This window comes from Pseudophryne corroboree, chromosome 3 (genome assembly GCF_028390025.1).
Source record: "Pseudophryne corroboree isolate aPseCor3 chromosome 3, aPseCor3.hap2, whole genome shotgun sequence".
In the NCBI taxonomy this organism is placed as follows: domain Eukaryota; kingdom Metazoa; phylum Chordata; class Amphibia; order Anura; family Myobatrachidae; genus Pseudophryne; species Pseudophryne corroboree.
The window spans coordinates 272,844,079-272,870,784 of record NC_086446.1 but is presented as its reverse complement, the minus strand read 5'-3'; the positions used below and the strand labels follow the sequence as shown (position 1 = coordinate 272,870,784).

Below are 26,706 nucleotides of genomic sequence, written 5' to 3'. Positions count from 1 at the left end.
CACTCCGAGTTGATCGCACCAAGCAACTTTTTGCTGCTGGTGCGATCAACTAATCTCCGCCTATGTGAAGTTTCACACAAATCAAGACCAGCCCTGGAAATACTTACCCCGTGCGACGGATCCAGCGATGATGGGCTTGGCTTTGACGTCAGACATCCGCACTCCATTCGCCTGGACACGCCTGCGTTTTTCTTACCACTCCCCGAAAACGGCTTCTAACGGTCTCTTGACGCCCCGGAACGCTTTCCTGCAGTCAATCTTCTTGCGGTCGCCGCTGCGACCGCTTTCTCCACTGTCAGCCGGGCAACAGCGCGCGTGCGCAATTAGGCCGCCACGCATGCGCATTCCAGACCCGACTGCACCGCTGCGAGGAAGTGCAGCGTGCGATCGGGTCGGAATGAGGCCCCATGTTCCATAGGCAAGAGGAAAGGCAGTGACTAGAGAGAAAAAATAAGAATTTACTCACCGGTAATTCTATTTCTCGTAGTCCGTAGTGGATGCTAGGACTCCGTAAGGACCATGGGGAATAGCGGCTCCGCAGGAGACTGGGCACAACTAAAAGAAAGCTTTAGACTAACTAACTGGTGTGCACTGGCTCCTCCCACTATGACCCTCCTCCAGACTTCAGTTAGGATACTGTGCCCGGAAGAGCTGACACAATAAGGAAGGATTTTGAATCCCGGGTAAGACTCATACCAGCCACACCAATCACACCGTATAACTCGTGATACAATACCCAGTTAACAGTATGACAACAACTGAGCCTCTCAACAGATGGCTCAACAATAACCCTTTAGTTAAACAATAACTATATACAAGTATTGCAGACAATCCGCACTTTGGATGGGCGCCCAGCATCCACTACGGACTACGAGAAATAGAATTACCGGTGAGTAAATTCTTATTTTCTCTGACGTCCTAAGTGGATGCTGGGACTCCGTAAGGACCATGGGGATTATGCCAAAGCTCCCAAACGGGCGGGAGAGTGCGGATGACTCTGCAGCACCGAATGGGCAAACTCTAGGTCCTCCTCAGCCAGGGTGTCAAACTTGTAGAATTTAGCAAATGTGTTTGACCCCGACCAAGTAGCTGCTCGGCAAAGTTGTAGAGCCGAGACCCCTCGGGCAGCCGCCCAAGAAGAGCCCACCTTCCTCGTGGAATGGGCTTTCACTGATTTAGGAGCGGCAGTCCAGCCGCAGAATGTGCAAGCTGAATCGTACTACAGATCCAGCGAGCAATAGTCTGCTTTGAAGCAGGTGCACCCAACTTGTTGGGCGCATTCAGGATAAATAGCGAGTCAGTCTTTCTGACTCCAGCTGTCCTGGAAACATAAATTTTCAGGGCCCTGACTACGTCCAACAACTTGGAAGCTTCCAAGTCTTTAGTAGCCGCAGGCACCACGATAGGTTGGTTCAGATGAAAGGCTGATACCACCTTAGGGAGAAATTGGGGACGAGTCCTCAATTCTGTCCTATCCATATGGAAAATCAGATAAGGGCTTTTACATGACAAAGCCGCCAATTCTGATACACGCCTGGCCGAAGCCAAGGCCAACAACATGACCACTTTCCACGTGAGATACTTCAATTCCACGGTTTTAAATGGCTCAAACCAATGTGACTTTAGGAAATTCAACACCACGTTGAGATCCCAAGGTGCCACTGGAGGCACAAAAGGGGGCTAATTATGCAGCACTCCCTTAACAAAAGTTTGAACTTCAGGTAGTGAAGCCAGTTCTCTCTGGAAGAAAATCGATAGAGCCGAAATCTGGACCTTAATGGAACCCAATTTTAGGCCCATAGTCACCCCTGACTGTAGGAAGTGCAGGAAACGGCCCAGCTGAAATTCCTCCGTTGGGGCCTTCCTGGCCTCACACCACGCAACATATTTTCGCCATATGCGGTGATAATGGTTTGCGGTTACTTCTTTCCTAGCTTTAATCAGCGTAGGAATGACTTCCTCCGGAATGCCCTTTTCCTTCAGGATCCGGTGTTCAACCGCCATGCCGTCAAACGCAGCCGCGGTAAGTCTTGGAACAGACAGGGCCCCTGCTGCAGCAGGTCCTGTCTGAGCGGCAGAGGCCATGGGTCCTCTGAGATCATTTCTTGAAGTTCCGGGTACCAAGCTCTTCTTGGCCAATCCGGAACAATGAGTATAGTTCTTACTCCTCTTCTCCTTATTATCCTGAGTACCTTTGGTATGAGAGGAAGAGGAGGGAACACATAAACCGACCGGTACACCCACGGTGTCACTAGCGCGTCCACAGCTATCGCCTGCGGGTCTCTTGACCTGGCGCAATATCTTTCTAGCTTTTTGTTTAGGCGGGACGCCATCATGTCCACCTGTGGCCTTTCCCAACGGTTTACAATCAGTTGGAAGACTTCTGGATGAAGTCCCCACTCTCCCGGGTGGAGGTCGTGCCTGCTGAGGAAGTCTGCTTCCCAGTTGTCCACTCCCGGAATGAACACTGCTGACAGTGCTAACACGTGATTTTCCGCCCATTGGAGAATCCTTGTGGCTTCTGCCATCACCGTCCTGCTTCTCGTGCCGCCCTGTCGGTTTACATGGGCGACCGCCGTGATGTTGTCTGACTGGATCAGTACCGGCTGGTTTTGAAGCAGGGGTTTTGCCAGACTTAGGGCATTGTAAATGGCCCCGAGTTCCAGAATATTTATGTGTAGGGAAGTCTCCTGACTTGACCATAGTCCTTGGAAGTTTCTTCCCTGTGTGACTGCCCCCCAGCCTCGAAAGGCTGGCATCCGTGGTCACCAGGACCCAGTCCTGTATGCCGAATCTGCGGCCCTCTTGAAGATGAGCACTCTGCAGCCACCACAGCAGAGACACCCTGGTCCTTGGAGACAGGGTTATCAGCCGATGCATCTGAAGATGTGATCCGGACCACTTGTCCAACAGGTCCCACTGAAAGGTTCTTGCATGGAACCTGCCGAATGGAATTGCTTCGTAGGAAGCTACCATCTTTCCCAGGATCCGCGTGCAGTGATGCACCGACACCTGTTTTGGTTTTAGGAGGCATCTGACTAGAGATGACAGCTCCTTGGCCTTCTCCTCTGGGAGAAACACTTTTTTCTGTTCTGTGTCCAGAACCATCCCCAGGAACAGTAGACGTGTCGTAGGGACCAGCTGTGACTTTGGAATATTTAGAATCCAGCCGTGCTGTTGTAGCACCTCCCGAGATAGTGCTACCCCGACCAATAACTGCTCCCTGGACCTCGCCTTTATCAGGAGATCGTCCAAGTACGGGATAATTAAAACTCCCTTCTTTCGAAGGAGTATCATCATTTCGGCCATTACCTTGGTAAAGACCCTCGGAGCCGTAGATAGACCGAACGGCAACGTCTGGAATTGGTAATGACAATTCTGTACCACAAATCTGAGGTACTCCTGGTGAGGATGGTAAATGGGGACATGCAGGTAAGCATCCTTGATGTCCAGTGATACCATGTAATCCCCCTCGTCCAGGCTTGCAATAACCGCCCTGAGCGATTCCATCTTGAACTTGAATTTTTTTATATACGTGTTCAAGGATTTCAAATTTAAAATGGGTCTCACCGAACCGTCCGGTTTCGGTACCACAAACATTGTGGAATAGTATCCCCGTCCTTGTTGAAGTAGAGGCACCTTTACTATCACCTGCTGGGAATACAGCTTGTGAATTGCCTCTAGCACTGCCTCCCTGCCTGAGGGAGTTGTTGGCAAGGCAGATTTGAGGAAACGGTGGGGGGGAGACGTCTCGAATTCCAGCTTGTACCCCTGAGAAACTACTTGAAAGATCCAGGGATCCACCCGTGAGCGAGCCCACTGATCGCTGAAATTTTTGAGACGGGCCCCCACCGTACCTGGCTCCGCCTGTGGAGCCCCAGCGTCATGCTGTGGACTTAGAGGAAGCGGGGGAGGGCTTTTGCTCCTGGGAACTGGCTGTATGCTGCAGCTTTTTCCCTCTACCTCTGCCTCTGGGCAGAAAGGACGCGCCTTTAACCCGCTTGCCCTTATTGGGCCGAAAGGACTGTACCTGATAATACGGTGCTTTCTTTGGCTGTGAGGGAACATGGGGTAAAAATGTAGACTTCCCAGCTGTTGCTGTGGAAACGAGGTCCGAGAGACCATCCCCGAACAACTCCCCACCCTTATAAGGCAAAACTTCCATGTGCCTTTTAGAATCTGCATCTCCTGTCCACTGCCGAGTCCATAACCCTCTCCTGGCAGAAATGGACATTGCACTTATTTTAGATGCCAGCCGGCAAATATCTTCTTTCTAGGAGCTCAGGAGAGCCCCTAGTGTGCATCCAGCTCAGCCGGGCACAAGATTCTAACTGAAGTCTGGAGGAGGGTCATAGTGGGAGGAGCCAGTGCACACCAGTTAGTCTAAAGCTTTCTTTTAGTTGTGCCCAGTCTCCTGCGGAGCCGCTATTCCCCATGGTCCTTACGGAGTCCCAGCATCCACTTAGGACGTCAGAGAAAAAGGTGGTGACCTTGTGTCCTTTGCTGCAAAATAAGCAGTACTTAGAATTTATATCTCTACCAGAAGGAATAGCAATATCTGCATACCCTAGTCTGGAATACAGACCCCAGGTAAAATGAAAGATGGTGAAACTGTACCCTAGGCAGGAGTCAGAAGAAAGCATTACATTTGGATACCTTGACATAAAGCAAGGCAGTGGTAGTGTCTGCATAGGAACGGAAGAGAAGACATTACAGTGAACAATGAACAATGAAGTGAAAGCAAACCAGATCCTGGGAAACAGAGGAAGGACGTTTACCCAAAACCAAGGGCATTGAGGGAGTATAGTGAACAACAGAGTATACCCAAACCTTACTCCTTCACTTCTGTCCAGCCTGGTCGCTGCCTCAGCACGTCTGCAATGGTGTTAATGAGCGTACACTTGTACCGGATACAGGATCTAGGCTCTCTGCACAAAGCACAAACATAATGTTGTTCTACAATATACAGGGACATATGTCTAGGCCAGTGGTTCCCAAACAGTATGAGCTGTTCTACAATATACAGGGACATATGTCTAGGCCAGTGGTTACCAAACTGGGTGCCATGGACCGCCGGTCACAATACCTCCCACTACATCCCGCACCCTCACAATCCGGAGGGCATGCCGACCAACAGAAGGACTATTCCCACTCCTGGGTATTCATGACACCCATAGAGTGAGATGTCGCCACCGAGGCCGTAGCGCGGCGAGCCCGCAAGGGGACTGTTGCGCTCGTCCACCCCCCCCTGCCAGGATACCGGCGGCAGTATGCTGACCGGCGATCATGCATACCAAACCTGTCTGAAGTTTGTGGTCCAGGACTAAATCAAATTATTTATGGTAAACCTGATAAGCAAAACTAGAGCTGGTGGCTGGCAATCTTAAAATATGTGGACTATTGGAAGCACAACACTGCTCAATGCCACATAACTGAACCTAAGGATGTGAGGTAAGTGCAATTTACTTACATTTATATTTTTTCTGAATTTATCAATAAAACCTTTGGCCTAGGGGTGCCGTAAACAAAATGCTGATACTCTAGGATGCCAGGTTTCAAGAAAGTTTGGGAACCACTGCTCTAGGCACTTCTTTCTACTACCCTCTGTCCATTAGAGGGTCATCATTTAAGAACGTTCTATTGTATTGTAAACTGGGTTAAGTACACATATATTTTCACCCTTACCGTTCCTTCTGTCTCTGGTATCCATACTGACCCCTATGCACAATAGCCTGTTTAAAGACAGAGTTAGTTAGCCACTGTATACAAAGGTTATACTTTAATAACAGAAACTTCAGTAGAATAGAGCAGTCAGATAACACAATTTTATTATCACAGGTTATTGCACATATGGGGGATCATTCAGACCCGATCGCTCGCTAGCAGGTTTTTGCAGCGCTGCGATCAGATAGTCGCCACCTACAGGGGAGTGTATTTTAGCTGTGCAAGTGTGCGATCGCATGTACAGCCGAGAAGTACAAAAAGATCTTTTGCAGTTTCTGAGTAGCCCAGGACTTACTCAGCCGCTGCGATCACTTCAGCCTGTCCGGGGCCGGAATTGACGTCAGACACCCGCCCTGCAAACGCTTGGACATGTCTGCGTTTTTCTAACCACTCCCAGAAAACGGTCAGTTGCCACCCACAAACGCCTTCTCTCTGTCAATCTCCTTGGGATCGGCTGTGCAAATGGATTCTTCGTAAAACCCACAGCACAGCAACGATCCGCTTTGTACCCGTGCGACGCGCCTACGCATTGCGGTGCATACGCATGTGCAGTTCTGACCTGATCGCAGCGAAAAAAACTAGCGTGCGATCAGGTCTGAATGACCCCCATTAAAGGCTTTTACCATAGAGTCCTTCACATAACAATGTAATAAAAGTCATATTTCAAATCAAACAGTACATTATTATTATTTCTCTTACGTCCTAGAGGATGCTGGGGACTCCGTAAGGACCATGGGGATAGACGGGCTCCGCAGGAGACATGGGCACTAAAAAAGAACTTTAGGTATGGGTGTGCACTGGCTCCTCCCTCTATGCCCCTCCTCCAGACCTCAGTTTGATACCGTGCCTAGAGGAGACTGGGTGCATTACAGGGAGCTCTCCTGAGTTTCCTGAAAGAAAGTAATTTTGTTAGGTTTTTTATTTTCAGGGAGCCTGCTGGCAACAGACTCCCTGCATCGAGGGACTGAGGGGAGAGAAGCAGACCTACTTTAATGCTAGGCTCTGCTTCTTAGGCTACTGGACACCATTAGCTCCAGAGGGAGTCGGAACGCAGGTCTCACCCTCGCCGTTCGTCCCGGAGCCGCGCCGCCGTCCTCCTCACAGAGCCGGAAGATAGAAGCCGGGTGAGTATGAGAAGAAAGAAAACTTCAGAGGCGGCAAAAGACTTCGGATCTTCACTGAAGTAACACCATTTTATCCCACACAACACACACACGGCAAGCACTGTAAGGGTGCAGGGCGCAGGGGGGGCGCCCTGGGCAGCAATTTAAACCTCCGATCTGGCTAAAATGCATATATACAGGCTCTGCACTGTATATGGAGATCCCCCGCCAGTTTTTTAAAAGATTTCAGCGGGACCGAAGCCCGCCGCTGAGGGGGCAGAGCTTGATCCTCAGCACTCACCAGCGCCATTTTCTCCACAGCACACCGCTGAGAGGAAGCTCCCCGGACTCTCCCCTGCTGAACACGGTGAAAGAGGGTTTGAAAGAAGGGGGGGGGGCACATAATTTGGCGCAGTGTTATATAATATCGCTATCTGGGTAAAAATATTGTTTTTTCCCTGGGTCATTGGCGCTGGGTGTGTGCTGGCATACTCTCTCTCTGTCTCTCCAAAGGGCCTTGTGGGGGAACTGTCTTCAGATAAGAGAATTCCCCGAGTGTTTGGTGTGTCGTTACGCGTGTGTCGGCATGTCTGAGGTAGAAGGCTCTCCTAGGGAGGAGGTGGAGCAAATGAGTGTGGTGTCTCCGTCGGCAACACCGACACCTGACTGGTTGGATATGTGGAATGTTTTAAGTGCTAATGTGAATTTATTGCACAAAAGGTTGGACAAAGCTGAGTCCAGGGAGTGTACAGGGAATCAAGCCCTGCCTGCCACTATGTCGCAGGGACCTTCTGGGTCTCAAAAGCGCCCACTATCCCAAATAGTAGACACTAATACCGACACGGATTCTGACTCCAGTGTCGACTACGATGATGCAAAGTTACAGCCAAAATTGGCTAAAAGTATTCAATATATGATTATTGCAATGAAGGATGTACTGCATATCACAGATGACCCTGACACGAGGGTGCGCATGTATAAGGAAAGAAACCTGAGGTAACCTTTCCCCCATCTCATGAACTGAACGAGTTATTTGAAAAGGCTTGGGAATCTCCAGACAAGAAACTGCAGATTCCCAAAAGAATTCTTATGGCGTATACTTTCCCGACTAAGGACAGGATACGGTGGGAATCCTCCCCAAGGGTGGACAAAGCGTTGACACGCTTATCCAAAAAGGTAGCGCTGCCATCCCAAGATACGGCAACCCTCAGGGATCCTACAGGAGACTACCTTGAAGTCCATTTACACACATACACACATTCTGGTACCTTACTCAGACCGGCGATAGCGTCGGCTTGGGTTTGTAGCGCTGTAGCAGCATGGACAGATACCTTATCAGCAGAAATTGATACCCTGGATAAGGATACCATTTTATTGACCCTGGGTCATATTAAAGATGCTGTCTTATATATGCGATTTCTGCTAGACGAGTCCTATGGACCCGACAATGGACAGGTGATGCCGACTCAAAGAGGCATATGGAGGTTTTACCTTACAAGGGTGAGGAATTGTTTGGGGAAGGTCTCTCGGACCTAGTTTCCACAGCCACGGCAGGTAAATCTACTTTTTTGCCTTATGTTTCCTCACAGCCTAAGAAAGCGCCACATTGTCAGATGCAGTCCTTTCGGTCACATAGAAACAAGAGAGTACGGGGATCGTCCTTTCTTGCCAGAGGTAAGGGCAGGGGGAGAAAAAGCTGCCAACCACAGCTAGTTCCCAGGAGCAGAAGTCCTCCACGCCCTCTACAAAATCCACCGCATGACGCTGGGACTCCGCTGAGGGAGTCCGCCCCAGTGGGGGCACGTCTTCGACTTTTCAGCCACATCTGGGTTCATTCAAAGGTGGATCCCTGGGCAATAGAAATTGGTTCCCAGGGTTACAAGCTGGAATTCGAAGAGGTGCCTCCTCGCCGGTTTTTTAAATCGGCCCTACCAGCTTCTCCCGCAGAGAGGGAGATAGTTTTAAATGCAATTCAAAAATTGTGTCTTCAACAAGTGGTGGTCAAAGTTCCCCTGCTTCAACAAGGGATGGGGTATTACTCAACCCTGTTTGTAGTCCCGAAACCGGACGGTTCGGTCAGACCCATTTTAAATTTCAAATCCTTAAACCTATACTTAAAAAGGTTCAAGTTCAAGATGGAATCGCTCAGAGCGGTCATCGCCAGCCTGGAAGGGGGGGACTTTATGGTGTCCCTGGACATAAAGGATGCATACCTTCATGTTCCCATATATCCACCTCATCAGGCATACCTGAGATTTGCGGTACAGGATTGTCATTACCAATTTCAGACGTTGCCGTTTGGGCTTTCCACGGCCCGAGGATTTTCACCAAGGTAATGGCGGAAATGATGGTGCTCCTGCGCAAGCAGGGTGTCACAATTATCCCGTACTTGGATGATCTCCTGATAAAAGCGAGGTCACGAGAGCAGTTGTTGAACAGCGTATCACTTTCACTGAAGGTGTTACAACAACACGGCTGGATTCTCAATATCCCGAAGTCACAGTTGGTCCCTACGACTCGTTTGACCTTCTTAGGCATGATTCTGGATACGGACCAAAAAAGGGTTTATCTTCCGATAGAAAAGGCCCAGGAACTCATGACTCTGGTCAGGGACCTATTGAAGCCAAAAAGGGTGTCAGTGCATTACTGCACTCGAGTCCTGGGAAAGATGGTGGCGTCTTACGAGGCCATTCCCTTCGGCAGGTTCCATGCGAAGATTTTCCAATGGGACCTATTGGACAAGTGGTCCGGGTCACATCTACAGATTCATCAGATGATCACCCTGCCCCCCAGGGCCAGGGTATCTCTCCCATGGTGGCTGCAGAGTGCTCACCTTCTAGAGGGTCGCAGGTTCGGCATTCAGGACTGGATTCTGGTAACCACGGACGCGAGCCTCCGAGGTTGGGGAGCAGTCACACAGGGAAAAAACTTCCAAGGTCTCTGGTCAAGCCAGGAGGCTTGTCTTCACATCAACGTCCTGGAATTGAGGGCCATATACAACGCCCTTCGTCAAGCGGAGAATTTGCTTCGCGACCTACCAGTTCTGATTCAGTCAGACAAATCACCGCAGTGGCTCATGTAAACCGCCAAGGCGGAACAAAGAGCAGAGTGGCAATGGCGCCAGGTCAAGAGACCCTCAGGCGGTGGCAGTGGACGCCCTGGTGACACCGTGGGTGTTCCAGTCGGTCTATGTGTTTCCTCCTCTTCCTCTCATCCCCAAGGTATTGAGAATCATAAGAAGAAGAGGAGTACAGACAATTCTCATTGTTCCAGATTGGCCGCGAAGGGCCTGGTATCCGGATCTGCAGGAAATGCTCACAGAAGATCCGTGGCCTCTTCCTCTAAGACAGGACCTGTTGCAACAGGGGCCCTGTCTGTTCCAAGACTTATCGCGGCTGCGTTTGACGGCATGGCGGTTGAACGCCGGATCCTAGCGGAAAAGGGCATTCCGGATGAGGTCATTCCTACTCTGATAAAGGCTAGCAAGGACGTGACAGCTAAACATTATCACTGTATATGGCGGATGTATGTTTCTTGGTGTGAGTTCAGGAATGCTCCTCCGGAAGAATTCCATCTGGGCCGTTTCCTTCACTTCCTACAGACTGGAGTGAATTTGGGCTTAAAATTAGGCTCCATTAAGGTTCAGATTTCGGCCCTATCCATCTTCTTTCAGAAGGAATTGGCTTCTCTCCCAGAAGTACAGACTTTTGTGAAGGGAGTGATGCATATTCAGCCTCCTTTTGTACCTCCAGTGGCACCTTGGGACCTTAACGTGGTGTTGCGGTTCCTTAAGTCTCACTGGTTTGAACCACTTAAAACGGTGGAATTAAAATATCTCACTTGGAAAGTGGTCATGTTGTTAGCCTTGGCATCGGCTAGGCGAGTGTCGGAGTTGGCGGCTTTGTCTCACAAAAGCCCCTATCTGGTTTTCCATGTGGATAGAGCAGAATTGCGGACTCGTCCTCAATTCTTGCCCAGGGTGGTTTCATCTTTTCATATGAACCAACCTACTGTGGTGCCTGTGGCTACGCGAGACTTGGAGGATTCCGAGTCCCTTGATGTGGTCAGCGCTTTGAAAATTTACGTGGCCAGAACGGCTCGGGTCAGAAAAACAGAGGCACTGTTTGTCCTGTATGCAGCCGACAAGGTTGGCACTCCTGCTTCGAAGCAGACTATTGCTCGCTGGATCTGTAACACGATTCAGCAGGCTCATTCTACGGCTGGATTGCCGTTACCAAAATCGGTAAAGGCCCATTCCACTAGGAAGGTGGGCTCATCTTGGGCGGCTGCCCGAGGGGTCTCGGCACTACAGCTGTGCCTAGTTGCTACTTGGTCGGGTTCAAACACCTTTGCAAAGTTATACAAGTTTGATACCCTGGCTGAGGAGGACCTCATGTTTGCTCAATCGGTGCTGCAGAGTCATCCGCACTCTCCCGCCCGTTTGGGCGCTTTAGTATAATCCCCATGGTCCTTACGGCGTCCCCAGCATCCTCTAGGACGTAAGAGAAAATACGATTTTAAACCTACCGGTAAATCTTTTTCTCCTAGTGCGTAGAGGATGCTGGGCGCGCGTCCCAGTGCGGACTACACCTGCAAGACTTGTATATAGTTTTTGCTTACATAAGGGTTATGTTACAGTTTTGGTCAGTCTCGGACTGATGCTGTGTTGTTTCATACTGTTAACTGGTTCGTATATCCCAGGTTATACGGTGTGGATGGTGTGGGCTGGTATGAATCTTGCCCTTAGATTAACAAAAATCCTTTCCTCGTACTGTACGTCTCCTCTGGGCACAGTTTCTCTAACTGAGGTCTGGAGGAGGAGCATAGAGGGAGGAGCCAGAGCACACCCATACCTAAAGTTCTTTTTTAGTGCCCATGTCTCCTGCGGAGCCCGTCTATCCCCATGGTCCTTACGGAATCCCCAGCATCCTCTACGGACTAGGAGAAAAAGATTTACCGGTAGGTTTAAAATCTTATTTATTATTATTAACATGCAGTTCTTTGTACAGAATTTACTGAAAATTTTGAATTTCTTTGAATTACTAAATCAGCCACAATGGATCTTTTATAGACAAGGCTGGGAAGGCAGTGGTAAAACAAGTGGGACACAATACAAGTGGGCAGATATATGTGAACAAGCCAAGATGCCAGGCTGTCTTCGGTAGATTGACAGGATATAAGGCTACAGATATGAAGGTGGAGGCAAGAGAAAAAGCATAAGAGCAGCCAACAGAAGACAAACAGGATGTGCATAAATAGACAGGGATGAGGGGCAATCAGGAGACCAATGGAGAAAGGTGTATAAGGGGATATATAGGAAACAAGAGGGGAAAAATCTAGCACCGCCATAGCCATGTGATATAATCATAGACATCAACATGACTGAGACTTAGTTATCTGGCAAAATATGCCACTTTTTAACTGAGCTCATTACATTTATTAGGACAGTGCATGTGTTAATTAAACTGGAATGTCAGTGCTAAATGCAGGAGCAGAGAAATTTCTCCCAAATAAAAGGGGTCTCTATATTAATTCTATCTGCAGTCACGTGACCTCCCCCCATCCTATCTGGCAAGTCATGATGTGACTCTCACTAATACTATCGGCACAGTATAGGAAAGGTAGGTGGTTCAAGTTCAGAACATGGGCCCCCTGGGTTAGCATACAGTAACTAATCTGCTTCAGTAAATCATTAAACTTGTTCAGAATATTGAAAACGCATTTGCTCGCCATGCTTCGAGCGTGGTTGCTCACTCTGCTACAGCTGCGCTCGCCACAGGTTACTATTGCCAATAGACATCCATGTGAATAGTGTTCTTCTGAGGCAGTTTATACCCTTTTCAGACAGAAATGTCTGAAAATACCACCTTTTACCCGCCATTTTAGTGCTGGGTAGTTTTGCCGGTCCCTACCTGACCCCCTTTCACACAGACAAGCAAATTACCGGGTCAAGAATTTCTACCCTGCAATTTGCAGATCAACACGGGTATTTTGTCTATGTGAAAGGGTCAACCCAGGTCGAAAATCCTGGGTCACCAACCCTGGTAAATTCCTGGGTCAAAATCCCGTGAATTTCTACCCGGGTTGACCCTTTCACACAGAAAAAGGACCCGTGTTTTTCAGTAAATGACCAGGTAGAACTTCTTCACCCGGAATTTGCCTTTCTGTGTGAAAGGGGTATTAGTTACTGTATGTTAGCCCAGGGGTCCCATGTTCTGAACTTGAGCCGGAAAGTTTTGTTATGTATTAATACCACCTGAACATTATAGGAAAGATATGACACATACTAATGCTACCTGCACAGTATAGGAAAGGTATGTTACATACTAATACTACCTGCACACTATAGGAAAGGTATGTTACATACTAATGCTACCTGCACAGTATAGGAAAGATATGACACATACTAATACTACCTGCACAGTATTGGAAAGGTATCATACATACTAATGCTACCTGCACAGTATAGGAAAAGTATGTTACATACTAATACTACCTGCACAGTATAGGAAAGGTATGTTACATACTAATACTACCTACACAGTATAGGAAAGGTATGTTACATACTAATGCTACCTGCACAGTACAGGAAAAGTATGTTACATACTAATGCTACCTGCACAGTATAGGAAAGGTATGTACGGATGGTGTAATGGTTAGCATTACTGCCTCACAGCACTGAGGTCATGGGTTCGTTTCCCACAATGGCCCATCTGTGTGGAGTTTGTATATTCTCCCCGTACTTGCGTGGGTTTCCTCCGGGTACTCCGGTTTCCTCCCACAATCCAAAAATATACTGGTAGGTTAATTGGATCCCAACAAAATTAACCCAAGCATGAATGTGTGTGCGTGTACATGTGGTAGGGAATATAGATTGTAAGCTCCACTGGGGCAGGGACTGATGTGAATGGCCAAATATTCTCTGGAAAGCGCTGCGGAATATATGTGTGCGCTATATAAATAACTGGTAATAAATAATAAATAATAAAGTTACATACTAATGCTACCTGCACAGTATAGGAAAGGTATGTTACATACTAATATTACCTGCACAGTATAGGAAAGGTATGATACATACTAATGCTACCTGCACAGTATAGACAAGGTGTGTTACATACTAATACTACCTGCACAGTAGAGGATAGGTATGATACATACTAATATTACCTGCACAGTATAGGAAAGGTATGATACATACTAATACTACCTACACAGTATTGGAAAGGTATCATACATACTAATGCTACCTGCACAGTATAGGAAAGGTGTGTTACATACTAATACTACCTGCACAGTATAGGAAAGGTATGATACATACTAATATTACCTGCACAGTATAGGAAAGGTATGATACATACTAATACTACCTGCACAGTATAGGAAAATAAGAATTTACTTACCGATAATTCTATTTCTCATAGTCCGTAGTGGATGCTGGGAACTCCGTAAGGACCATGGGGAATAGCGGCTACGCAGGAGACTGGGCACAAAAGTAAAAGCTTTAGGACTACCTGGTGTGCACTGGCTCCTCCCCCTATGACCCTCCTCCAAGCCTCAGTTAGGATACTGTGCCCGGACGAGCGTACACAATAAGGAAGGATTTTGAATCCCGGGTAAGACTCATACCAGCCACACCAATCACACCGTACAACCTGTGATCTGAACCCAGTTAACAGCATGATAACAGAGGAGCCTCTGAAAAGATGGCTCACAACAATAATAACCCGATTTTTGTAACAATAACTATGTACAAGTATTGCAGACAATCCGCACTTGGGATGGGCGTCCAGCATCCACTACGGACTATGAGAAATAGAATTATCGGTAAGTAAATTCTTATTTTCTCTGACGTCCTAGTGGATGCTGGGAACTCCGTAAGGACCATGGGGATTATACCAAAGCTCCCAAACGGGCGGGAGAGTGCGGATGACTCTGCAGCACCGAATGAGAGAACTCCAGGTCCTCCTCAGCCAGGGTATCAAATTTGTAGAATTTAGCAAACGTGTTTGCCCCTGACCAAGTAGCTGCTCGGCAAAGTTGTAAAGCCGAGACCCCTCGGGCAGCCGCCCAAGATGAGCCCACTTTCCTTGTGGAATGGGCTTTTACAGATTTTGGCTGTGGCAGGCCTGCCACAGAATGTGCAAGCTGAATTGTACTACAAATCCAACGAGCAATAGTCTGCTTAGAAGCAGGAGCACCCAGCTTGTTGGGTGCATATAGGATAAACAGCGAGTCAGATTTTCTGACTCCAGCCGTCCTGGAAACATATATTTTCAGGGCCCTGACTACGTCCAGCAACTTGGAGTCCTCCAAGTCCCTAGTAGCCGCAGGTACCACAATAGGCTGGTTCAAGTGAAACGCTGAAACCACCTTAGGGAGAAATTGAGGACGAGTCCTCAATTCTGCCCTGTCCGTATGAAAAATTAGGTAAGGGCTTTTATAGGATAAAGCCGCCAATTCTGAGACACGCCTGGCTGACGCCAGGGCTAACAGCATTACCACTTTCCATGTGAGATATTTTAAGTCCACAGTGGTGAGTGGTTCAAACCAATGTGATTTTAGGAACCCCAAAACTACATTGAGATCCCAAGGTGCCACTGGAGGCACAAAAGGAGGCTGTATATGCAGTACCCCCTTGACAAACGTCTGAACTTCAGGAACTGAAGCCAGTTCTTTCTGGAAGAAAATCGACAGGGCCGAAATTTGAACCTTAATGGACCCTAATTTTAGGCCCATAGACAGTCCTGTTTGCAGGAAATGCAGGAAACGACCCAGTTGAAATTCTTCTGTAGGGGCCTTCCTGGCCTCACACCACGCAACATATTTACGCCAAATACGGTGATAATGTTGCACGGTTACATCCTTCCTGGCTTTGATCAGGGTAGGGATGACTTCATCCGGAATGCCTTTTTCCTTCAGGATCCGGCGTTCAACCGCCATGCCGTCAAACGCAGCCGCGGTAAGTCTTGGAACAGACAGGGTCCCTGCTGGAGCAGGTCCTTTCTTAGAGGTAGAGGCCACGGGTCCTCCGTGAGCATCTCTTGAAGTTCCGGGTACCAAGTCCTTCTTGGCCAATCCGGAGCCACGAGTATAGTCCTTACTCCTCTCCTTCTTATGATTCTCAGTACCTTGGGTATGAGAGGCAGAGGAGGGAACACATACACTGACTGGTACACCCACGGTGTTACCAGAGCGTCCACAGCTATTGCCTGAGGGTCCCTTGACCTGGCGCAATATCTGTCTAGTTTTTTGTTGAGGCGGGACGCCATCATGTCCACCTTTGGTTTTTCCCAACGGTTCACAATCATGTGGAAGACTTCTGGGTGAAGTCCCCACTCCCCCGGGTGGAGGTCGTGTCTGCTGAGGAAGTCTGCTTCCCAGTTGTCCACTCCCGGAATGAACACTGCTGACAGTGCTATCACATGATTTTCCGCCCAGCGAAGAATCCTTGCAACTTCTGCCATTGCCCTCCTGCTTCTTGTGCCGCCCTGTCTGTTTACGTGGGCGACTGCCGTGATGTTGTCCGACTGGATCAACACCGGCTGACCCTGAAGCAGAGGCCTTGCTTGACTTAGGGCATTGTAAATGGCCCTTAGTTCCAGGATATTTATGTGAAATGACGTTTCCATGCTTGACCACAAGCCCTGGAAATTTCTTCCCTGTGTGACTGCTCCCCAGCCTCTCAGGCTGGCATCCGTGGTCACCAGGACCCAGTCCTGAATGCCGAATCTGCGGCCCTCTAGAAGATGAGCACTCTGCAACCACCACAGGAGAGACACCCTTGTCCTTGGAGACAGGGTTATCCGCTGATGCATCTGAAGATGCGATCCGGACCATTTGTCCAGCAGATCCCACTGAAAAGTTCTTGCGTGGAATCTGCCGAATGGAATCGCTTCGTAAGAAGCCACCATTTTTCCCAGAACCCTTGTGCATTGATGCACTGACACTTGGCCTGGTTTTAGGAGGTTCCTGACTAGCTCGGATAACTCCCTGGCTTTCTCCTCCGGGAGAAACACCTTTTTCTGGACTGTGTCCAGAATCATCCCTAGGAACAGCAGACGTGTCGGAATCAGCTGCGATTTTGGAATATTTAGAATCCACCCGTGCTGTCGTAGTACTACTTGAGATAGTGCTACTCCGACCTCTAACTGTTCCCTGGACCTTGCCCTTATCAGGAGATCGTCCAAGTAAGGGATAATTAAGACGCCTTTTCTTCGAAGAAGAATCATCATTTCGGCCATTACCTTGGTAAAGACCCGGGGTGCCGTGGACAATCCAAACGGCAGCGTCTGAAACTGATAGTGACAGTTCTGTACCACAAACCTGAGGTACCCTTGGTGAGAAGGGCAAATTGGGACATGGAGGTAAGCATCCTTGATGTCCAGAGACACCATATAGTCCCCTTCTTCCAGGTTCGCTATCACTGCTCTGAGTGACTCCATCTTGAATTTGAACCTTTGTATGTAAGTGTTCAATGATTTCAGATTTAAAATAGGTCTCACCGAGCCGTCCGGCTTCGGTACCACAAACAGCGTGGAATAATACCCCTTTCCCTGTTGTAGGAGGGGTACCTTGATTATCACCTGCTGGGAATACAGCTTGTGAATGGCTTCCAATACCGCCTCCCTTTCGGAGGGAGACGTTGGTAAAGCAGACTTCAGGAACCGGCGAGGGGGAGACGTCTCGAATTCCAATTTGTACCCCTGAGATACTACCTGCAGGATCCAGGGGTCCACTTGCGAGTGAGCCCACTGCGCGCTGAAATTCTTGAGACGACCCCCCACCGTACCTGAGTCCGCTTGTAAGGCCCCAGCGTCATGCTGAGGACTTGGCAGAAGCGGGAAAGGGCTTCTGTTCCTGGGAAGAGGCTGCCTGCTGCAGTCTTTTTCCCCTTCCTCTGCCCCGGGGCAGATATGAGTGGCCTTTTGCCCGCTTGCCCTTATGGGGACGAAAGGACTGAGCCTGAAAAGACGGTGTCTTTTTCTGCTGAGAGGTGACCTGGGGTAAAAAGGTGGATTTCCCAGCCGTTGCCGTGGCCACCAGGTCCGATAGACCGACCCCAAATAACTCCTCCCCTTTATACGGCAATACTTCCATATGCCGTTTGGAATCCGCATCACCTGACCACTGTCGCGTCCATAACCCTCTTCTGGCAGAAATGGACAGCGCACTTACTCTTGATGCCAGAGTGCAAATATCCCTCTGTGCATCTCGCATATATAGAAATGCATCCTTTAAATGCTCTATAGTCAATAATATACTGTCCCTGTCCAGGGTATCAATATTTTCAGTCAGGGAATCCGACCAAGCCAGCCCCGCACTGCACATCCAGGCTGAGGCGATTGCTGGTCGCAGTATAACACCAGTATGTGTGTATATACTTTTTAGGATATTTTCCAGCTTCCTATCAGCTGGCTCTTTGAGGGCGGCCGTATCAGACGGTAACGCAACTTGTTTTGATAAGCATGTGAGCGCCTTATCTACCCTAGGGGGTGTTTCCCAACGCGCCCTAACCTCTGACGGGAAAGGGTATAATGCCAATAATTTTTTAGAAATTAGCATTTTTTTATCGGGGGAAACACACGCATCATCACACACCTCATTTAATTCATCTGATTCAGGAAAAACTACAGGTAGTTTTTTCACATCCCACATAATACCCTTTTTTGTGGTACTTGTAGTATCAGAAATGTTCAAAGCCTCCTTCATTGCCGTGATCATGTAACGTGTGGCCCTACTGGAAAAATAAGAATTTACTTACCGATAATTCTATTTCTCGTAGTCCGTAGAGGATGCTGGGAACTCCGTAAGGACCATGGGGAATAGCGGCTCCGCAGGAGACAGGGCACATCTAAAGAAAGCTTTAGGATCACCTGGTGTGCACTGGCTCCTCCCCCTATGACCCTCCTCCAAGCCTCAGTTAGGATACTGTGCCCGGACGAGCGTACACAATAAGGAAGGATTTTGAATCCCGGGTAAGACTCATACCAGCCACACCAATCACACCGTATAACCTGTGATCTGAACCCAGTTAACAGCATGATAATAGAGAAGCCTCTCGAAAAGATGGCTCACTACAACAATAACCCAAATTTTTTTTTGGTAACAATAATTATGTACCAGTATTGCAGACAATCCGCACTTGGGATGGGCGCCCAGCATCCACTACGGACTACGAGAAATAGAATTATCGGTAAGTAAATTCTTATTTTCTCTGACGTCCTAGTGGATGCTGGGAACTCCGTAAGGACCATGGGGATTATACCAAAGCTCCCAAACGGGCGGGAGAGTGCGGATGACTCTGCAGCCCCCAATGAGAGAACTCCCGGTCCTCCTCAGCCAGGGTATCAAATTTGTAGAATTTTACAAACGTATTTGCTCCTGACCAAGTAACTGCTCGGCAAAGTTGTAAAGCCGAGACCCCTCGGGCAGCTGCCCAAGATGAGCCCACCTTCCTTGTGGAGTGGGCATTTACAGATTTTTGGCTGTGGCAGGCCTGCCACAGAATGTGCAAGCTGAATTGTACTACAAATCCAACGAGCAATAGTCTGCTTAGAAGCAGGAGCACCCAGCTAGTTGGGTGCATAGAGGATAAACAGCGAGTCAGATTTCCTGACTCCAGCCGTCCTGGAAACATATATTTTCCGGGTCCTGACAACGTCTAGCAACTTGGAGTCCTCCAAGTCCCTAGTAGCCGCAGGCACCACAATAGGTTTGGTTCAGGTGAACGCTGAAACCACCTTAGGGAGAAACTGAGGACGAGTCCTCAATTCCGCCCTGTCCGAATGGAAAATCAGATAAGGGCTTTTACAGGATAAAGCCACCAAATCTGACACGCGCCTGGCCCAGGCCAGAGCCAACAGCATGACCACTTTTTCTGTGAGATATTTTAACTACACAGATTTAAGTGTGTCAAAACCAATGTGACTTTTGGAACCCAAAAACCACCTGGAGATCCCAAAAGTGCCACTAAAGGCACAAAAGGAGGCTGTATATGCAGTACCCCTTTAACAAATGTCTGAACTTCAGGGACTGAAGCTAGTTCTTTTTTGGAAGAAAATTGACAGAGCCGAAGTTTGAACCTTAATGGACCCCAATTTCAGGCCCATAGATACTCCTGTTTGCAGGAAATGTAGGAATCGACCCAGTTGAATTTTCTCCGTCGAGCCTTACTGGCCTCGCACCACGCAACATATTTTCGCCAAATGCGGTGATAATGTTTTGCGGTTACATCCTTCCTGGCTTTGATCAGGATAGGGATGACTTCATCCGGAATGCCTTTTTCCTTCAGGATCCGGCGTTCAACCGCCATGCCGTCAACGCAGCCGCGGTAAGTCTTGGAACAGACAAGGTCCTTGCTGGAGCAGGTCCCTTCTTAGAGGTAGAGGCTACGGATCCTCCGTGAGCATCTCTTGAAGTTCCGGTTACCAATTCCTTCTTGGCCAATCCGGAGCCACTAATATAGTGCTTACTCCTCTCCATCTTATCAATCTCAGTACCTTGGGTATGAGAGGCAGAGGAGGGAACCCATACACTGATTGGTACACCCACGGTGTTACCAGAGCATCTACAGCTATTGCCTGAGGGTCCCTTGACGTGGCGCAATACCTGTCGAGTTTTTCCCAACGGTTTATAATCATGTGGAAGACTTCTGGGTGAAGTCCTTACTCTCCCGGGTGGAGGTCGTGCTGAGGAAAACTGCTTCCCAGTTGTCCACTCCCGGAATGAAAACTGCTGACAGTGCTATCACATGGTTTTTCGCCCCGCGAAGAATCCTTGCAGCTTCTGCCATTGCCCTCCTGCTTCTTGTGGCACCCTGTCTGTTTACGTGGGTGACTGCCGTAATGTTGTCCGACTGGATCAACACCGGCTGACCTTGAAGCAGAGGTCTTGCTAAACTTAGAGCATTGTAAATGGCCCTTAGCTTCAGGACATTTATGTGAAGTGATGTCTCCAGGCTTGACCATAAGCCCTGGATATTCCTTCCCTGTGTGACTGCTCCCCAGCCTCGCAGGCTGGCATCCGTGGCCACCAGGACCCAGTCCCGCATGCCGAATCTGCGGCCCTCTAGAAGATGAGCACTCTGCAACCACCACAGGAGGGATACCCTTGTCCCTGGTGACAGGGTTATCCGCTGAAGCATCTGAAGATGCGACCCGGACCATTTGTCCAGTAGGTTCCACTGGAAAGTCTTGCGTGGAATCTGCCGAATGGGATTGCTTCGTAGGAAGCCACCATTTTTACCCAGAACCCTTGTGCATTGATGCACTGAGACTTGGTTCGGTTTTAGGAGGTTCCTGACTAGCTCGGATAACTCCCTGGCTTTCTCCTCCGGGAGAAACACCTTCTTTCTGGACTGTGTCCAGGATCATCCCTAGGAACAGAAGACAAGTCGTCGGAACCAGCTGCGATTTTGGAATATTGAGAATCCAATCGTGCTGCCGCAACACTACCTGAGGTAGTGCTACACCGATCTCCAACTGTTCCCTGGATCTCACCCTTATCAGGGAATCGTCCAAGTAAAGGATAACTAAAATTCCCTTCCTTCGAAGGAATATCATCATTACGGTCATTACTTCAGTAAAGACCCGGGGTGCCGTGGACCATCCCTACGGCAGCGTCTGAACTGATAGTGACAGTTCTGTACCATAACCTGAGATACCCTTGGTGAGAAGGGTAAATTTTGACATGAAGGTAAGCATCCTTGATGTCCCGAGACATCATGTAGTCCCCTTCTTCCAGGTTTGCAATCACTGCTCTGAGTGACTCAATTTTGAATTTGAACCTCTGTATGTAAGTGTTCAAAGATTTTAGATTTTAGATTTTAAAATCGGTCTCACCGAGCCGTCTGGCTTCGGTACCACAATAGTGTGGAATAATACCCCGTTCCCTGTTGCAGGAGGGGTACCTTAATTATCACCTGCTGGGAATACAGCTTGTGAATGGCTTCCAAAACTGCCTCCCTGTCAGCGGGAGACGTCGGTAAAACAGACTTTTGGAAACGGCGAGGGGAATACGTCTCGAATTCCAATTTGTACCCCTGAAATATTACCTGAAGGATCCAGGGGTCTACTTGCGAGTGAGCCCACTGCGCACTGAAATTCATTGAGAACGGGCCCCCACCGTGCCTGAACTTGTAAAGCCCTAGCGTCATACTGAGAGCTTGGCAGAGGCGGAAAAGGGTTTCTGTTCCTGGGAACTGGCTGATCTCTGCAGCCATTTTCCTCTCCCTCTGTCACGAGCAGAAAAGAGGAACCCTTTTGTCCGCTTGCCAACCAGGACTGCGCCTGATAATACGGCGTCTTATTTTGAGAGGCGACCTGGGGTACATCCCCTTTTTTTTTTTTTTTTTAAGGCAATACTTCCAAATGCCGTTTGGAATCCGCATCACCTGACCACTTTACTGGTATAATTGGACAACGCACTTATACTTGATGCCAGTCGGCAAATATTCCGCTGTGCATCATGCATATATAGAAATGCATCTTTTAATTGCTCTATAGGCAATAATATACTGTCCTTATCTAGGATATCAAATTTCCAGTCAGGGAATCCGACCACGCCAACCCAGCACTGCACATCCAGGCTGAGGCGATTGCTGGTCGCAGTATAACACCAGTATGTGTGTAAATACATTTTAGGATACCCTTCTGCTTTCTATCAGCAGGATCCCTAAGGGCGGCCATCTCCAGAGAGGGTAGAGCCCTTGTTCTTACAAGCGTGTGAGCGCCTTATCCCCCCTAGGGGGTGTTTCCCAACGCACCCTAACCTCTGGCGGGAAAAGGTATACTGCCAATAACTTTTTAGAAATTATCAATTGTTATCGGGGGGAAACCCACGCATCATCACACACCTCATTTTATTTCTCAGATTCAGGAAAACTACAGGAAGTTTTTCCTCACCAAACATAATACCCCTTTTTTTGGTGGTATTTATATTATCAGAAGAGTGTAAACTTTTTCCATTGCCTCAATCATGCAATGTGTGGCCCTATTGGAAATCACGGTTGTCTCTTCACCGTCGACACAGGAGTCAGTATCCGTGTCGGCATCTGTATCTGAGGTAACGGGCGCTTTAGAGCCCCTGTATGAGACGTCTGGACCTGCACAAGCTGAGTAGCCGGCTGTCTCATGTCAACCACTGTCTTTTATACAAAGCTGACACTGTCACGCAATTTCAACAGTACATCCACTCAGGTGTCGACCCCCCAGGGGGTGACAACACTATTACAGACACTCTACTCCGTCTCCTCATCATTTTTCTCCTCATACATGTCGACACAAACGTACCGACACACAGCACACACACAGGGAATGCTCTGATAGAGGACAGGACCCCACTAGCCCTTTGGGGAGACAGAGGGAGAGTTTGCCAGCACACACCAGAGCGCTATATATATACAGGGATAACCTTATATAAGTGTTTTTCCCTTTATAGCTGCTGTATTGTTTATACTGTGCCTAATTTGTGCCCCCCTCTCTTTTTTAACCCCTTTCTGTAGTGTAGTGACTGCAGGGGAGAGCCAGGGAGCTTCCCTCCAACTGAGCTGTGAGGGAAAATGGCACCAGTGTGCTGAGGAGATAGGCTCCGCCCCTTTCTCGGCGTCCTTATCATCCGTTTTCTTGTATGTTTTGGCAGGGGTTAAATGCATCCATATAGCCCAGGAGTTATATGTGATGCATTTATTTTAGCCATAAAAGGTTTTCTATCGATTTATTGCGTCTCAGGGCGCTGCCCCCCCAGCGCCCTGCACCCTCAGTGACCGGAGTGTGAAGTGTGCTGAGAGCAATGGCGCACAGCTGCGGTGCTGTGCGCCTACCTTTATCTGAAGACAGGAAAGTCTTCTGCCGCCGATTTTTCCGGACCTCTTCGCTCTTCTGGCTCTGTAAGGGGGCCGGCGGCGCGGCTCCGGTGACCCATCCAGGCTGAACCTGTGATCGTCCCTCTGGAGCTAATGTCCAGTAGCCTAAGAAGCCCAATCCACTCTGCACGCAGGTGAGTTCGCTTCTTCTCCCCTTAGTCCCTCGATGCAGTGAGCCTGTTGCCAGCAGGTCTCACTGAAAATAATAAACCTAAACTAAAACTTTCACAAAGAGCTCAGGAGAGCCCCTAGTGTGCACCCTTCTCGTCGGGCACAGAAAATCTAACTGAGGCTTGGAGGAGGGTCATAGGGGGAGGAGCCAGTGCACACCAGGTGATCCTAAAGCTTTCTTTAGATGTGCCCTGTCTCCTGCGGAGCCGCTATTCCCCATGGTCCTTACGGAGTTCCCAGCATCCACTAGGACGTCAGAGAAATACGTTTGTTTCCTCACCGTCGACACTGGAGTCAGTGTCCGTGTCTGGGTCTGTGTCGACCATCTGAGGTAACGGGCGCTTTAGAGCCCCTGACGGTGTTTGAGACGCCTGGACAGGTATTAACTGTTTTTCTGGCTGTCTCATGTCGTCAACAGTCTTTTGTAAAGTGCTGACGCTATCACGTAATTCCTTCCATAAGACCATCCAGTCAGGTGTCGACTCCCTAGGGGGTGACATCACTATTACAGGCAATTGCTCCGCCTCCATACCATTTTCCTCCTCATACATGTCGACACAACGTACCGACACACAGCACACACACAGGGAATGCTCTGATAGAGGACAGGACCCCACTAGCCCTTTGGGGAGACAGAGGGAGAGTTTGCCAGCACACACCAGAGCGCTATATATATACAGGGATAACCTTATATAAGTGTTTTTCCCTTATATAGCTGCTGTTTTTATTAATCTGCCAAATTAGTGCCCCCCCTCTCTTGTTTTACCCTGTTTCTGTAGTGCAGGACTGCAGGGGAGAGCCAGGGAGCTTCCCTCCAACGGAGCTGTGAGGGAAAATGGCGCTTGTGTGCTGAGGAGATAGGCTCCGCCCACTTCTCGGCGGCCTTTCTCCCGCTTTTTTAAGGAAAAACTGGCAGGGGTTAAATGCATCCATATAGCCCAGGAGCTATATGTGATGTATTTTTAGCCATCTAAGGTGTTTTTATTGCGTCTCAGGGCGCCCCCCCCCCCCCAGCGCCCTGCACCCTCAGTGACCGGAGTGCGAAGTGTGCTGAGAGCAATGGCGCACAGCTGCGGTGCTGTGCGCTACCTTATTGAAGACAGGACGTCTTCTGCCGCCGATTTCCCGGACCTCTTCTGTCTTCTGGCTCTGTAAGGGGGCCGGCGGCGCGGCTCTGGGACCCATCCATGGCTGGGCCTGTGATCGTCCCTCTGGAGCTAATGTCCAGTAGCCTAAGAAGCCCAATCCACTCTGCACGCAGGTGAGTTCGCTTCTTCTCCCCTTAGTCCCTCGGTGCAGTGAGCCTGTTGCCAGCAGGACTCACTGAAAATAAAAAACCTAATTTAAACTTTTACTCTAAGCAGCTCAGGAGAGCCACCTAGTATGCACCCTTCTCGTTCGGGCACAAAAATCTAACTGAGGCTTGGAGGAGGGTCATAGGGGGAGGAGCCAGTGCACACCAGGTAGTCCTAAAGCTTTTACTTTTGTGCCCAGTCTCCTGCGGAGCCGCTATTCCCCATGGTCCTTACGGAGTTCCCAGCATCCACTAGGACGTCAGAGAAAGGTGTGTTACATACTAATACTACCTGCACAGTAGAGGAAATGTATGTTACATACTAATGCTACCTGCACAGAGTAGGAAAGGTATGTTACATACTAATGCTACCTGCACAGTATAGGAAAGGTATGATACATACTAATATTACCTGCACAGTATAGGAAAGGTATGATACATACTAATACTACCTACACAGTATTAGAAAGGTATGATACATACTAATGCTACCTGCACAGTATAGGAAAGGTGTGTTACATACTAATACTACCTGCACAGTAGAGGAAAGTTATGTTACATACTAATACTACCTGTCCTGCACAGTAGAGGAAAGGTATGTTACATACTAATGCTACCTGCACAGAGTAGGAAAGGCATGTTACATACTAATGCTACCTGCACAGTATAGGAAAGGTATGATACATACTATTATTACCTGCACAGTATTGGAAAGGTATGATACATACTAATGCTACCTGCACAGAGTAGGAAAGGTATGTTACATACTAATGCTACCTGCACAGTATAGGAAAGGTATAATACATACTAATACTACCTACACAGTATTGGAAAGGTATGATACATACTAATGCTACCTGCACAGTATAGGAAAGGTATGATACATACTAATATTACCTGCACAGTATAGGAAAGGTATGATACATACTAATACTACCTACACAGTATTGGAAGGGTATGATACATACTAATGCTACCTGTGCAGTATAGGAAAGGTATGATACATACTAATATCATCTGCACAGTATAGGAAAGGTATGATACATACTAATACTACCTACACAGTATTGGAAAGGTATGATACATGCTAATGCTACCTGCACAGTATAGGAAAGGTGTGTTACATACTAATACTACCTGCACAGTATAGGAAAGGTATGATATATACTAATATTACCTGCACAGTATAGGAAAGGTATGATACATACTAATGCTACCTGCGCAGTGTAGGAAAAGTATGTAACATACTAATGCTACCTACGCAGTATAGGAAAGGTATGTTACATACTAATGCTACCTGCACAGTATAGGAAAGGTATGTTACATACTAATATTACCTGCACAGTAAAGGAAAGGTATGATACATACTAATACTACCTACACAGTATTGGAAAGGTATGATACATACTAATGCTACCTGCACAGTATAGGCAAGGTGTGTTACATACTAATACTACCTGCACAGTATAGGATAGGTATGATACATACTAATATTACCTGCACAGTATAGGAAAGGTATGATACATACTAATACTACCTACACAGTATTGGAG

General features: G+C 48.3%; 1 protein-coding gene across 1 annotated transcript in view; it reads right to left on the bottom strand.

Annotated features, from left to right (window-relative positions):
- Window positions 1–26,706, bottom strand: part of TTLL9 (tubulin tyrosine ligase like 9) — a 121,479-nt gene that overhangs the window by 86,157 nt on the left and 8,616 nt on the right. The window contains exons 2-3 of the mRNA XM_063959114.1: window positions 5,686–5,732; window positions 4,836–4,928 (exon numbers count right to left, since the gene is read on the bottom strand). Coding sequence (XP_063815184.1) covers window positions 4,836–4,928; window positions 5,686–5,732 — 140 coding nt within the window. The remainder of the gene's footprint in view (window positions 1–4,835; window positions 4,929–5,685; window positions 5,733–26,706) is intronic.